The 16,855-nt window shown below is 37.8% G+C and overlaps 1 protein-coding gene across 7 annotated transcripts; it reads left to right on the top strand.

Moving 5' to 3' along the window:
- Positions 1-1,320: 1,320 nt before the first annotated feature.
- On the top strand, positions 1,321-16,836 carry LOC103426818 (putative disease resistance protein RGA3). 7 transcript variants are annotated; one of them, XM_070809564.1, is made up of 19 exons: positions 1,321-2,544; positions 6,083-8,609; positions 9,121-9,192; positions 9,356-9,465; positions 9,564-9,645; positions 9,850-9,980; positions 10,124-10,205; positions 10,608-10,733; positions 11,143-11,198; positions 11,475-11,581; positions 11,688-11,799; positions 11,972-12,061; positions 12,200-12,314; positions 13,670-13,801; positions 13,960-14,007; positions 15,408-15,589; positions 15,887-15,949; positions 16,063-16,264; positions 16,358-16,836. In XM_070809564.1, the coding sequence occupies exons 1-3, from the start codon at positions 1,405-1,407 to the stop codon at positions 9,129-9,131; spliced, it is 3,678 nt and encodes a 1,225-aa protein (XP_070665665.1). In that variant the 5' UTR covers positions 1,321-1,404; the 3' UTR covers positions 9,132-9,192; positions 9,356-9,465; positions 9,564-9,645; positions 9,850-9,980; positions 10,124-10,205; positions 10,608-10,733; positions 11,143-11,198; positions 11,475-11,581; positions 11,688-11,799; positions 11,972-12,061; positions 12,200-12,314; positions 13,670-13,801; positions 13,960-14,007; positions 15,408-15,589; positions 15,887-15,949; positions 16,063-16,264; positions 16,358-16,836. The 7 variants fall into 7 exon arrangements, with proteins under 7 accessions (XP_070665665.1, XP_070665668.1, XP_070665663.1 ...); XM_070809567.1 differs by having other exon boundaries at positions 11,433-11,581; positions 15,908-15,949; XM_070809562.1 differs by having other exon boundaries at positions 11,433-11,581.
- Positions 16,837-16,855: the final 19 nt, after the last annotated feature.

Here is a 16,855-nt window from a genome sequence, read left to right as displayed (position 1 = left end):
CGAATCCACCACAGTACGCGTGTCATCGGACAAGGCGGAGTGGATAAGGATCATCGCCTTCACTTGTTCGAGGTCGCCGAAGCACCATCCTCTGGTTCATAGGGTTTCGATTGCAGCGTCGGAAGCAGCGCCGGAACTCCCCCCATCCATTTTTCAGCGCCTGTTTGCCGCGACGTTTGATTTTTGGGGCTCGAAACGGCAAGAAGAAGCTCACGGCGAGGGCGAGGTGTGAGAGATTGAGAGTGAGAAGGGTCGCGCCGTCGCGGGTCGCCTGGGATTCAAGACCAAGAGAGACAGAGAGTTTGAGAAAGACAGAGAGGAGGCTCGGCTGCACGAGAAGGTTACTGGGTTAGGGTTACACTGGAGGCAGGGAAGGGAACGAGAGAGAGAAGAGGGGAATGAATAAAAGGTGTGGCTGCTAGTGGCTAGGGTTAACTTAAAGGGTTTTGTTGATTTCTCAAAAAAATTAAAAAACTTTTCTGAAATGTTGGAGGCATAAGGGTTCGAACCCTTGCGCTGCAACTTGAAAATTTTCCCTGAAACCAACTTGGCAACAGGTTTTGTTTTGTTATGATTGTATGACTAAACTATTTATAATATTGAAAAAAATAATTAAATATATATATATCGGTTCGGTTCGGTTTCCGAACCTCAAAAACCGAAACCGAACTGACCAGATTCGGTTCGGTTCGGTTTGACAGTTTCGGTTCGGTTTTTTTTGGCCTCGGACCGGTTTGGTTTTCGGTTTTTTTCGGTTTTCGGTTTTTTGAACCCACCCCTAGCGCTACTCATGCCTCCATAATCCTTAACATAATGAGCTTGCCGAACATAAGCTTCATCGTATATAGCCACTTCAATCCGGACCTTACTCCACACTCATGAATTCGGGGTTGAAGCTGCCCTTGTAGCCGTCAACATCATCAATCTTCTTCCTACCTATGCGCTTAATTGGCATTCTTCTTATTTTGTCCTTTTTGGTTCTACCTCTTGCGCAGACAACCCACGTGCTGGGGCCAACCCACTTATTCAATGCAATAATGCAGTGGACAATTAGTCATTCTTCTTATTTTGTTCCTGGGGCCAACCCACAATTATTCAATGCAATAATTCAGTGGACAATTAGTCATTCTTCTTATTTTGTTCTTTTTGGTTCTACCTCTTGTGCAGACAACCCACGTGCTGGGGCCAACCCACAATTATTCAATGCAATAATTCCATGCTGTAATAAGTCAATTCAATAATTCCATGTTGTGAACTCAAGCCTGTGGGGCCGGTGAAGCATGTGAGTTCACAATTATTCAATTCAATAATTCCATGTTGTAAACTACCCTCAGTCTTCTTGTTGGTTTTTCTCAACTGAGATTATTCACTGTCTTCTTCGAGTTCAATAGTTTGCAAGGAAAGATGGCAGAACTTGTTACTTTTGCTGCCGAGGGGATACTGACTAGGGTGGCTTCACTAGCCGAGCAAGAATTCAGTCTCCTCTGGGGATTCAAAGGAGAAGTCGCACGGCTGCGGCAATCATTGTTCAAGATTCAAGCTATGCTGCGAGATGCGGCCCAGCATTCGCAGAATCGGGGCGAAGCGGTGCAAATTTGGGTGAAGAATCTTGAAGAAGTAGCTCAAGCTGCTGATCAAGTGCTGGACGAATACGAATACGAAGTTCTCCGGCGTCAGGTGGAACTTGAAAACCGAATGGAGAAAAAGGTGCTCAACTTCTTTTCACACCACAATCCCATTGCGTTTCGACACAATATGGGACGCAAAATCAAGAAAATCAATGCATTGTTGGCCAATCTGAGGGAGGAGGCAACTGGTTTGGGGCTAGTTGACACGAAAACAATGGATGCAACGTCTCATGATGGTATAAGAGTACCTGACAACAGGGTAACCGGCTCTGTCTTTGATCCAGATGAGAAGTACATTGTTGGAAGGGAGGAGGCTGTGTCGGAGATAGCTACAACCCTGATAAATTCCCGCAACAATAAGGAGAATTCTATTTCGGTTATGGCCATTGTGGGAATGGGAGGCCTGGGCAAGACAACTTTGGCTAAATCAGTTTATCATCATCCCGAGATAGGACGGTTCGATACAAAAATATGGATATGTGTATCTACTCCTTTCAATGTCACGGCGATTTTAAGCGGGATCTTAGAAAAGATTAAACCGGAAAAGGCTGGGATTAAGGGTAAAGCGACAATATGTGAAAATCTCCAAGAAGATTTGAAAGGAAAGCGATATCTTCTCGTTCTCGACGATGTCTGGAATGAGGATTCTCATAAATGGAATGATTTGATGAGTTGTTTGTCAAGTGTTGAAGATACCCAAGGAAGCAGCATCCTTGTCACTACCCGCAGTGCTAGTGTTGCATCAATTGTGGAAACACTTTCCAGGCGTGATTTGGAAAAATTATCGGATGACGAATGTTGGCGCATATTAAAGGATAGGGCATTTCGGAATGGGAGTGCTTCCGTGACCGAAGATCAAGAGCGAATGGGAAGGGAAATCGCCAAAAAATGTGCAGGTGTACCATTGGTGGCAAAGGTATTTATGTTTATTAGTTTTTTGAAGTTGTTACATGTTTTCTATTCTTATTCTTATTTGTTCATAAAATGAATGAAGTGAAAGCATAATATATATGAGCACTATCGAAACCAATAAAATCAACCATGCTTCACTAGTCAAAAAATCTAGTCAGGAATAAACCCTAATTGATACCAGTTCGTACCTACAGAATTGAGTTCCAACTTTGGTCTCTCTTCTCTGAGATCCTTACGATTTTGTTTTTAATAGGACGAACATATGAATACGCCTTGTTTTTTTTTTGGGCATTTTACTCCATGTCCAAAAAATTCAGCTGCTTTCGGATTAAGTCCAATTTCATTTTATTTTTTATTATGCCCGTTTTGTTTCTTAGAGTAAAAGATAAAAATATATTTAAATTCCTTAAATTTGAAGTTTCGAATGCCTTAATCTACCCACTTTCAAATAAAAAAACATTAACTCATATGATAACAAATATGATAAGTGTATGAAGATGAAAAAATAACTCTGAAAGAGATTAGTGAAGGACGAGGAAAATAAAAAGATGGAATAGAGGAAGATGAAGACGATGCAAAATAGGCTAGTAGTACGGAATTTATTTGGGAGGAGATAATATTGTTTAAAACTAATCCCACAATTAAGGGATTACTTTTAGAGAGGTTTAACGAAAAGCCCACAGTACTGTTCATTTTAACGAAAAAATCACATTTTTACACTAAAAAGTCAAACTTGGTACTATTCATTTTACCCTTTATTTTGTCATTATCATTAAAACTCAAAGTTTTCAAGCTCTTTTCATTAGTTTTCCTTTACTTTTAATGATAAATAATCAATTATAATTAATTTCGTAATACAAGTAAATCTAGAATTAAAGGATAATGTTAATTGAGGGGTAATTTTGACAAACAAATGAAAATAATATGATGAGAACAATGATTTGCTGGACCTAAAGTTCAAACCCTGTGCAACTGCGGCCTCTCTTAAAACATGACAGCTGTCCACGCACTTGAACACCTTAACAGCGCTAAGTCCATGTTATCTCCGTTTTCTTCGAAAAGCCTCTCGATTTCTTTCACCCTTCTCCAAATCAAACCCAATTCCACTTTTCGTAATCATCCAAATCTTCAGGCTCCTCTCCTGGCAGTAAGTGCTAGGGTCACCTGAATCGCACGGACTCGGATTTGGTCGCTTTGGTCCTGATCATATCGCCGAAAATCCACACCCGTGCAATTGAGATGGGTCGGTGGGGACTAGGATCTGGGTGCTCTTGTTCTGGGTTGTTAGAGCAATTCCACCCCTAAGACTGGATGCCAGCGCCCAACGCATTTATCCACTCAAATAAACAGTAATAGACTCCAATAAATAGTAATATGCCAAAACATCTCCACTCCTAAAAATGCACTGGCACACAATCAATCTAATATTATATTATTTTATTCATATCAATTAATATTTTATCATTTAATCTCTTTCTCTCCTGCTTCCATTTCATCTCCGGGGCACTTTCTCTCTACCCTCTCTTTTTTTTCCCCTTTTCTCCATGTTTTCTTCTTCAAATGAGCTGATGCACCTGAAATGGACCTCCTCCCCCAAAAATGGGAGCTCGCAGTGGAGGTGCTCCACACCAACGGATGGGACCTCGCCGGAGCTCCACACAAACGCCCGCAGGCACCTCGTTGTTGTCTCCTCACCGGAGCTCGCCATGGAGGTGCTCCACACCCAGGAACTCAAACAAGTACCAAAATTCAACCCAGAAAACGTGGCTTACACATGAAACCCATTTCAGTTGTAATTTTATTTTCATACCCCAAAACGAAAACATAGAAAAAGTTCAATTTTTTCCACCCACGCCCACCATTTCCTTCTTTCTTTCTTCAATGGTTGCCTAAAACAGTTGGGCCATTTTTGTTGAAAAAAAAGAAGAGGATTCGGAACCTAGTGTTGTGTGAGACGTGTGAGAAGTGTGAGATGTGTGAAAGCATTAGTGGCGGTGGTGGTGGTTCTTGCTTGTCTCTGCTTTTCCATGTGCTTAGTTGGTTATTCTTTCACCTTTTAGGCCCGAAAACGGGAACTGGCGTCAGCATGAGTTAGATGTACCGGGCAACACCTCAATCAATTTTGGACTGGGCTAGAGACCAGCTTGGACTGGGTGCCAATCAATTGGGTCTGGTGGAGGGGTTTCACAGGGTGCTGGGCAGTTTTTCAGCTGGGTGCTGGGCAAAATGCCCTCCGCTGGAACTGCTCTTATGAGACCCCATTTGGGATTCAAATTTGGGGTATGGAGGATCTGGATTGTCGAAGAATATGAATTTGAAAAAACTCATGAGGAAAAATTGAGAAGGCAGAGGGATAGGGAATTACCAGAAAAGCGCTTTATGTACAAATGGTCCCTTAACTTTAATCAAATTAGAGCAATAGTCCTTTAACTAAAAATCCATTACCATTGGTCCCTCAACTTATCAAAATGTGTAGCTATAGTCATTTTCATCAATTTTGTCAAAAGTTTGTCAAAATAAGCTATGTTGGAATGACCATTTATACAATTAGGGTCCCTCAACTCATCAAAGTGTATAATTATGGTTCTTTTCGTCAACTATGTCAAAACATTTGTCAAAACGAGTTATATTGAAAGGACCATTGCTACAATTGGGTTAAAGTTAAATGACCATTTCTCCACTTGAATTAAAGTTCAGGGACCAATGGTAATGGATTTTTAGTTGAGGGACCATAGCTGCACATTTTGATAAGTTGAGGGACCAAAGGTAATGGATTTTTAGTTGAGGGACCATTGCTCCAATTGAGTTAAAGTTAAGGGATCATAGCTACAATTTACTCAAAAATTGGGGAGGAGAGAGGTTGGAGTAGAGTGAGAAAATATCCCCTTGTTTACGGTCCCAGAATCCACTTGTGTAATTGTAGAAGCAGCTGTGTTACAGTTGTCATCACCTCTCAAGGTTTCCTTCCATATACCGACCTGCCGGAACGGCTCGTATATCCCCATTTGTCTTGAGGAATTTTGGAAGCCGACAAGGGCAGTCGGTGAGACGCAAAGGAGATGGCAGCGAGTTAACGTTGTTAAGGTGTTTAAATGGGTGGACAGGTGTCACCTTTTTTAGAAAGGCCACAGCTTTTTTTTTAGGTGTAGAGGAGTTTTTAGAATAACCACTCCTCCTATCATAGAGTTCGTTACTAGCAGTTGTCGACGTGGTTTTAACTACTTCACAATTCAAAATGATTTCTTAATTATTCTGGTCTTCATAATATTTAATTATGAAATATGTTAAAGTCCAATAATAATATATGTTCAATTACTTATATACCAAAATACATATATCCCAAACATAGTTTGGTCTCATTCACATTAGAAGTAGAACACTTACATGGAGCTCCCACAAATCATTGCCAAGACCTTATTTGATGATATTTCTATTTGTTTTTTAAAAATATGCTAGTGATCAGTTAACATAGTTATTGCATGTCGTTAATTTTTAGCCTATGAATTCTCAATTGATAGACATTCAAACTCGTGTTCCAACAGGTATTGGGAGATATGATGCGTCGTAAACCGAGTGGTGAATGGCAGTCAATTCAAGAAAGTACAATATGGAATTTGCAAGAAGGAGAAAGTACAATAAGGAATTTGCAAGGAGGAGAAAAAACAATCCTTTCAGTTTTGAAGTTGAGCTTTGTTGAATTGAGATCACCATCTTTGAAACAATGTTTTGCATATTGTTCAATGTTCGTCAAAGATGAGATTATTAAAAAGGAGGATTTAATCCAACTTTGGATGGCTCAAGGATTGCTCCAACCTTGTCCCAACAAAAGTATGGAGGATGTAGGGAATGAATATTTTAATATTCTATTGGAGAACTCCTTTTTTCAAGATGTTGAAATGGAAGAAAATACTGTTTACAGTTGCAAGATGCATGATCTTGTGCACGATCTTGCAGAACATGTGTCAAAATCAAAGAGCAAGGACTCCGATGAGAATCGACATATGGCAAAGCTCTCTACCTCGGCACTGCATGTAATTCCAAACGGAGATTTGAATGGTGATAAACTTGGTGGCATCTTCTCAAGATTTAAAGGTTTGCGCGTCTTAAAATTACGCGGTGCTGAAATTAGTGAGTTGCCAATTTCAATTAAAAAGTTGAAATGCTTGAGGTATCTTGATGTTTCCAATACATGGATAAAAAAGCTCCCCAAATCTATTGGCAAGCTTTATAATCTACAGACGTTGAAGATGCTATATGTCACAAGTTTTCCAGAGGAACTGCAAAATTTGATCAACTTGAGACATTTTGATTTTTCATTTGATGCGGAGAGATATCCAATTGGGATTGGGCGTTTGACTAATCTCCAAGCTTTACCTTCTTTCAGTGTGGGTAAGGAGAGAGGTCGTGGAATAGAGGAGTTGGCTGGCTTAAAGCAATTGAAAGGCCGATTATCCATATTTAATCTAGAGCATGTGAGAGATGGAGAGGAAGCGAAGAAAGCAAAACTAGCAGAGAAGACAAATCTGCGTGAATTAGTCTTTCGATGGGGATATGAGAAAGGGTCAAGCATTAATGCTGAGGATGTACTAGAAGGCCTTGGACCAGCACACCCTGAATGGGATGAAGACAGGTCTATGATCAACAATAATGATGAGGATGTACTAGAAGGTCTTCTACCAGCACACCCTGAACTGGAATATTTGAAGATTATATACTTTATGGGTGAGAAGTGGATGATGGGGAGTCCCTTTCCTTCATTAAAAAGATTACATATCTCTGAACCTAAGAATCTAATTGAATGGAAGGAATCTGCAGAAAACGTTGTGCTCTTTCCATGCCTCGAGGAGCTGTCTCTGACCTACTGCGATCAATTGAGAAGTGCTCCCAGTCATTTTCCATCTCTGAAAAAGTTAGAGATACATTCCATGGGTAGCGGCATGCCAATAGCAAATATAAGCAGCAACCTGACCGCTCTTACTTCTCTCAAAATAAGAAGTATAGAGGGACTTGGTTGTCTGCCAGAAGGGATGTTTAAAAACAACAAGAATCTTGCATATTTGGAGATAAATTATTGTCCGGATTTAACCTGTATTACAACGGATGATGTATTTGGTTGTTGGCTTTCTTTTCAGTCCTTGCATATTTCCGGGTGTCATAATCTAGAGCGCCTGCCTGATGGGCTACAACAACTTGTCTCTCTTAAGGAGTTTTTTATATCTGATTGCAAGAGTCTAAACCACATTCCAGACATGTACGAGCTCACTTCTCTCCGTGCTTTGTCTATTTGTGATTGTAATGAGTTATCCAGTCTACATAAGGGACTTGAATGCTGCACCTCTCTTCGTGAGTTGACCATCAGAAATTGCTCCAAGCTGACGTCCATTCAATTTGAACAGGACCATGCATTGGAACAGGGCCTCCGATCTCTCTGTAAATTGGTTATTGGCAACTGTCCTGAATTATTAAGCCTGCCGAGTGGGTTAGAATATTGTACCTCTCTTCAGGATTTGACAATATCTCATTGTGAAAAGCTAAGATACACTGAGATTCACGGCCTCCCACCATCCCTCCACTCTATTCCTAGTTTAGAAAACCTCACACACCTCCGTGAGTTGGAGAAGGTTGATTATCTTGAGTTAAAAAAACTGCGCAGTGGATTTAAAAGCCTCACCAGCTTGAAGGAATTGATAATTGGTGGGTTTTGGAAGGAGCTCGATTCATTCCCTCCTTTTGAGGTTATTCCACAACTTGAATCATTACATTTGTATGGTTGGCCTAAGCTTCGGTCTCTGCCTGAACAAGTTAAACACTTGACTTCTCTAGCTCATTTGGAAATATGGAACTTTAACGGAATGGAGGCTCTTCCGGAGTGGTTGGAGAACCTTGCATTTCTTCGATCCCTACGGATAAGTAACTGCAGGAATCTGAAGTGTCTACCTCCAGCTGAAGCTAAGAAATGCCTCACCAAATTAGAAGCAATATACATTGTTAATTGTCCCGTTCTAAAAGAGGGATACAACAAGGAGAGCGGCTCGGAATGGCACAAGATTTCTCATATTCCAAATATTGGTATGTTTTTTCTTTTCCGGTTCTTAAATCAATTACGCACAATGTATTCTATTTTCTTCCCTTACCTTTTCATTAAAGTGAATCACTTGTTATGTGGTATGTATGTTGCTATTTCGTTTTCCTGAAACTACAATTTAATGTACATGGTAGATTTCAATCCCCAATACAAAATTGTGATAAGATATATTTACATCATGATATGCATCTGATTAAATACCTATTCCAATCATGTTCTCACATCTCTTTTGATTGTTCTCTTCTCTACGAATTTTAGTTAATTAGTCAGTTATTGAAGTAAATATATAATTTTTAGTTCAAGAAAAAAATAAAATAAAAATTCGTGTCTAAATTTTGAAGTGTTCTTCGTATTTGTAACGTTTTTCAAGATACCATTTGTTATAGTCAATTAGTTGAAACCATAAGATATCATTTAGAAGTGATCTTTCTTAACATTTTTTGTGAACTCTGGCATTCACCAAAGTTGTTATTTTTTAATTGTCCCTTGAGACAGATTTCGAGTAGGGGCGAATGATGAGTAACGGCAATTCCCAATTGTTTGAAGTTGCATTGAACCAGATTCATGGTAAGCTTCTCTCTTTTGATTAGATTTATCCAGATGCATATTACTCAAGTCTAAAGTTGGGACTGAAACTAAAGTATTCATTTTGCTTCCGAAATTGGAATTCGATTTTGAGTTAATTACGGTTGTGCCATCGGGTGTGTGGGCTGTGCTTCACCCAAAACAGGCGGGTTGGGCTGCTGCATTTGGACCTCGGATCAGCTCTCACGCGTGTTGGGCTGGGTTTTGCATTAATTCCTCTCATCTCTCTCTGTCTCATATCTGCAAAACAGGCGGGTTGGGCTGCTGCACTTTAGCATATTTTTTTCAACGGATTAATGCAATTACAAATTATTTTGTTGATTTTTTACTTACATTGTGGTTTGTGGATGAAGGGTTTAGCTGCTCCGAAAATGCCCGCCATGATTTTTTTTACACTAAGTGGAGATGGCAACCCAGGCATTGCAACGGGCCCAGGTACTTCAATCTTTTCAGTTTTTGGTAATTTTCAATTGCTATTTGGTTGCTAAGGAAGAGAGGGAAAATAAGAGAAATCATCAAAGTTGATATGTACCATTTGTTTTTAGTCCCATTGATTTTTATTTTGAGAAATTATAAGATTATGGTTTATAACTACCTGTGGAATTGAATAGTATTATCTGAAGCTGTCTCACTACTCAGGTGTATCAATGGTAAGAAATTGCCGAGTAGATGAACTACAAACCTCAAATTCCCTCTATCCGTATATTTGCAGTTGCTTTTCCGTATAAATGTTCAAACCCAGGAACATCTCCGACGCCTGGACCTCGTTGGTAAAGTGGATTCTCCCTTCTTTATTGTTTGTCCCACTTAACTCATTATTTTCTTCCCTTTTTTTTGTTTGTGATTGTAAATTAATTTGGTGGGTTATGACCAAATCTGAAATTATTAAATTTTCCTGATTTTGTTTTTGCAGAGTAGTACCGGCCAAAAGCTTGAGGGTTCAGTTCGAGAGCCATGGCTCCAGCTGGGAAGGCAATGCCATTCCACGAACACAAGTACAACACCTTTTCTTCAATTCTTCAATTCTCTAAACTATTGTTATTTTTGGAACTGAATTTTGATTATTGTGTTATTGAATTTGGTAGAGTTCTATTAATCAGCAATAAATAAAACCCATTGTGTTAAATTGTAAATTGTTTATCTCCTGGATTTGTAAACTTGATGAACAGTGATACAACCCCTTTTCTTCAAAACTTTAGTTCTCAGAGTTATTGTTTTTATTGGGATTTAATGATAATATGATTATATTCAACCACAGCGGTCAATTGTATAATTGAAATCAGATAGAAGCTAAACCTTTTCTTATCTCCCGAGTGGTTGGGGAACTTTGGGGAACTTTGCATCTCTTCAGTCCCTATGTATAGACAGATGCATGAATCTGAATTATTTTCCTACAGCTGAAGCTATGAAATGCCTCACCAAATTAAAAACAATAGACATTTGTAATTGTCCCGTTCTAAAAGAGAGATGCAACGAGGAGAGCGGCCTGGAATGGCACAAGATTTCTCATATTCCAAATATTGGTATGTTTTTCCCTTCTTTCCAGTTCTTACAATTTATTCTATTTTCCTCTCTTACTTTTTATTAAACTGAATTACTTGTTAATTTTTAGTTCAAAAAGAAAAAAAGAAAAAGACAATTCATCTCTAAGTTTGAAGTGTTCTTCAAATTCATACATGCGTATTTGTAACTTTTATAAAGTACCATTTGTTGTAGTCAATTACTTGCACAAGTTCTGACATATTATGTTTAAATCTGTAATTTACTAAGAATGGTGGTGATGGGGTAGCTGATTATTACATTATTCAACTCAAATCAGTCATTCTTCTAAAGCTACTCTTTTATTCTTTCTAAACATTTTAAAAACAGAACTGAGCTTTTTATTCCTATCACTTTTTCTGAACTCTGACCAAAGTTGTTATTTTGTATAAGTTCCTGGAGACTGGTGATGGCTGGGAGTCGGGACATTGCATTGAAGCAGATTGCAGGTAAGCTTCTCTCTTTTGATTGGATTCAATCAGCTTTTCAATGCGTATCTATTAATTTTACTGTTTTACATAGGCTTCTGTTTTATCTTCCTACCAAACATAAATCTTATCAACTTTTTGGAAAATTTGAAAAATTTGATGCCTGAATATATTTTCCAGAAAGTTGTTAAAATTTATCAACTACAGTAATTTTGGGTTGATTTCACTTTGATTACGACTATGCCATTCATTTAGAAATATACCTCCTAGCCCACGCGTCCATCATCATCACTGCAGTTCAACTTCTTCTCCGCTTTTTCTGTGCTTTTCGATTCTCTTTCTCGCTGTTCTTAGTTTCCGCTATTCTCCGCCTCCGCCGTCACCTTCATTGCCATGTTCTCCAGGTACCCAATTTCAAGAACTAGGGTTTTAACCCAAGATTTTAATTTGGGTTCTTTTTTTGTGTCTTTAATTTGGGAATGTTGCTCTGTTTAATTTTTTTCTTTCCAGGATGAAAATATTTAACAAAATGAATTCGGACTACAAAGTTAATTGAAGCTCTGGAAAGGATGACAGACTATTGAAATCATTTATCGGTGGACGATTTTTACTCCAGTTTAGGGTAAGAGTATGTTAATTTTTCTAATTACTGTTTTTTTTTTTAATATCCAAAAATGACCTTTGATTTTCTTTGATTGTGCGTTTATTTAATCTGTACTATTATAATCGTTCCCAGTATATTGGGATTGAATTGGGACTAAATTTATCATGATGCTCTTTCCTTTCCTTCTCAGTGTAAACATATACCAAAACAACAAGGCTATGGTGAGGGGAATAATTGTTTAGGGTTTATGCTTTGTTTTCAAACACGAAAAATATCAGAGGTATTGGTTTTGTTTGTTGATTTAAGTTTACTTGTGAATCCAAAAGTTAATAATTCCTTGTGATTTCTCTCTTTTTTTTTTTTTTTTGGTTTCTCCCAATCGCCCCTACAGTGGGTAGTTTACATTTTTTTCATGCAGATATATGACAAAGGATTGGATATTTGATTGGAAGTGCACATTCATTCATTTGCTCGACGTTTTATGATATTATGGTGTCAAAATTGCAATGCGATATCACAAAAAGGGAGCACAGGTATTGGTTTTTTTTTTTTTTGACAAGTGGTCTTTCTTATTGGTCGATGTCAGGTGAAGTGATCTCTATTTGGTTGACAAATTAAGCATATAATACCTCCGCAGGGTAGGGGTCGGATAATTTGCAGGCTAATGTTAAGATTGCTCAGAGTATTAGAGGTTAATGGTTATGAATATGAAATAGTTGTTTTCTGACTAACACTGCATATTGATGTTGGTAGTTTTAGTTTTTGCTCCACCAAATTGTATGATAAGATAATCTGAAGTTACGAACTTTTTTATTAGGCTTTGTATATTTCCTCAAATTGTAGCTGCAACTGGCTTACATAAATTATTTCTGGTTCTCCCTAATCCAGCAATAACAAATTTTCGGGCACCCAGATTGTAGTCTCTGTAACATGTCACATATATTAATAGGATGCTTAGGTAATTGTAGGAGAAGTTATGCATGCTTTCTTTTGGCAATCCTTTCCCAGAACCTGTAGTGATCCTGATATGACTCTAACTCTGCCTTGATCATAACTCAACATGGAAACTTTATGGAATATCTTCTTTATAAGCGTTTATAGGCTCTAGCCGCCTCCTTTTGAGCAGACGTATCTAATATAACAAAGCATGTTCTACTAGAGCTGAAATCAAACAAAGAGAGGGAAAATCAAAATACACCAGAATTAATAGAAACTTAATTTATTAAGATGTATGGAAGAAAGGTTTGAGTCATTTAAAATTGGGTTAAATTAAGGATATTATGTAGTGATACTAACTAATATGATGCTTACTTGCCCTGCAATCAACTAGTATTTAAGAATTATTGTACTGGAAGAAACGGATCATTAGAGTTTCCAGGCAATGCCAATAATAATAATTTCTCTGCCGTTGTCCCTTGCTGACCATCGAAGGAAAGGCTTCAGGAACCTTCTGGTTTCATAAAGTGTATAGCTTTTATCATTTTTCTGTTGTGTGAAATATTTTTTTTTTGAGAAGACATAATATAGAAAGAAAATTTGATAAGCCCCCTGAATGATCTAAAAATCTTCTAATTTTGATTATGTTAAGGGTGTACAAAAGAGAAGAGTACAAACAATTACTACTTACAGAACGCGAAAGTGAAAGCACAAGGGAAATGATGCAAGGATACTTTTTATCATTGTCAGCTAGGCTGAAATGTACTACTGCTTGAAGAGTCCTGATTGTTGGGAAGGAATTGAGACAGAAGTCGATTTTGAACAAATTATAATTGCTGTTTTAAAATCCATAATTTTCTTATTTGTATTCTATCTGCTCAACTTCGCTTTAGCCAAAATGTTGTGTTTTCCTACTGAGTTATCCTTATTTGTGTATCTCTGTTCAATCCAGCTTTCGTATAGAGAGTACATATGGGGTCCTACAATTCCTGTGTTGAGCTTCCAGTGCACAGTTGAGAGACATGGAAATGTGAAGAGATCAAGGTTTAGGATTTTTGTTTGGCCACCATTGACGAAGTGAAAGGTAAGTCTTCCCGAATTTACTATTTGGGGTTTGAAAGGAATGACAAATGAAGTCGGTCATAGTATGTGTAGTAGGCATACTAAGGTATACTGTTATCAAAGTTTAGTATGCGTTGGATTCCAAATATTTCTAAAATCTCATCTTTTTTGTATTTTCAGTGAGGCCAAAAGAGAGAAGAGTTGGTTTAGAGAAAAAGAAGTCTCACGGTGAGAGGCTACTTTCATTTGTGATGTATCGCGAATGCTGTTTGTTGTTCCTTTATTTTTTTTCAGTATTCCAGTTGAAGCTACAGTATTTGTTAACAACTGTTTCCATTTCTATATACCCTGAACCCTCTCTGGAAATTAATTAAAATGATTTCTGGTATATGCAATATATGTTACAATTGTTCTATGTGAATTGATATCCTTTACTCCCAAAATTGGGATTATTACTTCATCCAAGTATTTGTAAGTTGGTCTGAAAAATCTCTTTTACATTAAGCACGTCTTTAGATGTTTGGTCCAAAGGGACTTGGAAACTCAAATGCTGTTTTGTTATTCCTTAATTTTTTTAAGTATTATTTTGAAGATCTGCATATCGATTGCATCTTTGAAATTCTGAATGCAAGACTTGCTAGCAATGGAAGTCTATCTGAAGAATGTATATGTAATATAGTTCAGATGAGTACGAAACAACCGTGCATCATCTCAAAGATGTACAATGACATTTCAGTATTTTGCTTTAAAAATCATTTACTAAATAGTTATTATATACAAAGATGAAGAGTTAGGATAATACTCTTTTGTTTTATGGAGGAAAGGAAGAAAGGTTGTCATCAGGTAAGATGTTTAACAGACTGAAAAATATCGAAAAAGTCTGGCTGGCTAGGATTAACATATGGCATCTGTTTAGCAGTTCCTCGTCGGTTACTTCTGCCATTTTTTAATTGCTCAGGGTGGTGGAAAAGTGCGTGTGTATTCCCAAAGCTGATTGTGAGAAACCAATGTTTTATATTTTGTTTTGAGTATGCAAGTACTACATTTCAGGTTGGAACCTGAGAAAGGGAATTGGTCTCTGGAAATTAATTAAAATGATTTCTGGTATATGCTATATATGTTACAATTGATCTATGTGAATTCATATCGTTTACTTTCAAAATTGGGTAGTTCATCCAATTATTTGTTGATGCTGCCTTTTGAGTGAATTTTTCTGTGGATATTATTCATGATTATTATCGATTATACTTTGAAACCCCGCAGCAGAGCGCGGACAGTTTTTCTAGTTGTGTCTAAACCCAAGATGAAAATAATTGGGGCAGTTAATTCATTTGAAACACAGGCAGTCTTGATTCTGGGCTGGAAGTGAACAAAGAAAAGTATCAGATTATTAATCGCATTTTCCAATTTATTTGGGTGCCTCAAATCTCTATGTAACTTTTGGTCCTGTTATATCAATTACTTTGCATATGATCTACCAAGCTGAAAAGGGATGCACCTATATATGTATGGCAAAACAAACAGCATGCAGTTCATTAAACATGTTTTTACCAGAATGTTAGTTTCCAGCTTCCAGATTTAAGAATTGATGGTGAGCCTCAGACTAACTCTTCCTTGTTCTTTTGCAGCAAGATTATGGAACAGGGTTTTTTCACAACTTTTCGTATCAGGGAATTTTGGTGCTGTATTGCGGACTTGGTTTTGTTGTAGACTACAAAGCAACTTTTAGCCATCAAAAGGAAGTAATCAAATTGATTTTAGGGGCTTATGAAAGGAGTCTTCAAGACATTCCAAGAAAATGTTGAAGCAGGTAGCTCTGTCTTTCTTTTGCAAGAGTAATAGCTTGGGGAATTTGGGTACTTCATGTTCTAGGCAGGTATTAAGATGATACAGTTAGACAAGGAGGGTTATTGACAAAACTGAAGCTTTCTTTTGAACAGGATACTGTTTATCCTTCTTACTACAAGTACTATATGTTGTATGTAACATGTAACGTCACGAGAAATTTTACAAGTAGTAATCAACTTCTGTTACTGTTTTTATGTTTTAGCTACAATTGTAGCACCAATTTTACGTATGCCTGTGAAATTGTTTGTCTGACATGCAGCACGGTGGAATTGTAATCTAGTTGCAGGTCCTTGGTGAAAGGAACATCTTGTATGCTCACAAGGTATTTCTCTTATCCGCCTTAGATAATTTTGAATCATTTTTTAGTATGGTATATGTTAAATACCTTTTTCATATTATAACATCTGAATTCAAATTGTGACTGCTAACCACCAGATGAGAAGTACTAATTGAGGCAGCTATGTGATTTCAAGTGCATCAGCATGGTCTTAATTCGGGTCAGGAAGCGATTGAATCAAGTCTCAGATTTTCATTGCCAATGTCACAATGCACATGTCATCCTGGAGACATTCAATTGCCGCAGTTTTCCAACGAGCTTGAAGCTTTTCAATGATTTTGATTGTCCTGAATTTCAAAGGTAAACAATGGTATTCTTATATAAATTCTATTGCAGATTAAATTCAGGTTGAGCGATCAAGTTGAAAGTCATCTCTTCTTCTATCTATTGCAGGGGCAGTGCAGTTGATTAATGAATGGCCAGGGTTAGCAATTTTTTCATTTGGCCAGGAATCTCTGGATGTAGAATGATGTGCAGAGTGATGCATTGTTCATATTGTTGGTTGAGAAGGATGCTGCTTTTATTCGATTTTCTGAGGATCGGTTTTACAACAGATTTCCATGTATTATCCTGACTGCAGAGGGGCAGCAGGATGTAGCCACCAGACTCTTTTTATGGAAGTTGAAGCTGGAATTGAAGCTAACCGGTGCTGGCTCTTGTGGACAGGGATCTGCACAGGCTGGAAATTTTATCAGTTTACGGCTGTGGTCGAAGAACATGTCATATGACAGTGCGAATTTGACCACACCAGATATAAAATGGTTGGGGATACGGCCGAGTGATTTAGGCATTAGTTTGTAAAGATGTAATATCTTTTGAATTGTTTCAGTTGAAAGGAGAAGGAATGGAATGAAGTAACAATGATTTTGTGACTTTCTTTCCCCCAGGATG

This window comes from Malus domestica, chromosome 12 (genome assembly GCF_042453785.1).
Source record: "Malus domestica chromosome 12, GDT2T_hap1".
Taxonomy (NCBI): Eukaryota; Viridiplantae; Streptophyta; class Magnoliopsida; order Rosales; family Rosaceae; genus Malus; species Malus domestica.
The sequence above is the reverse complement of the archived record's forward strand: the minus strand, read 5'-3'. Positions and strand labels throughout refer to the sequence as shown.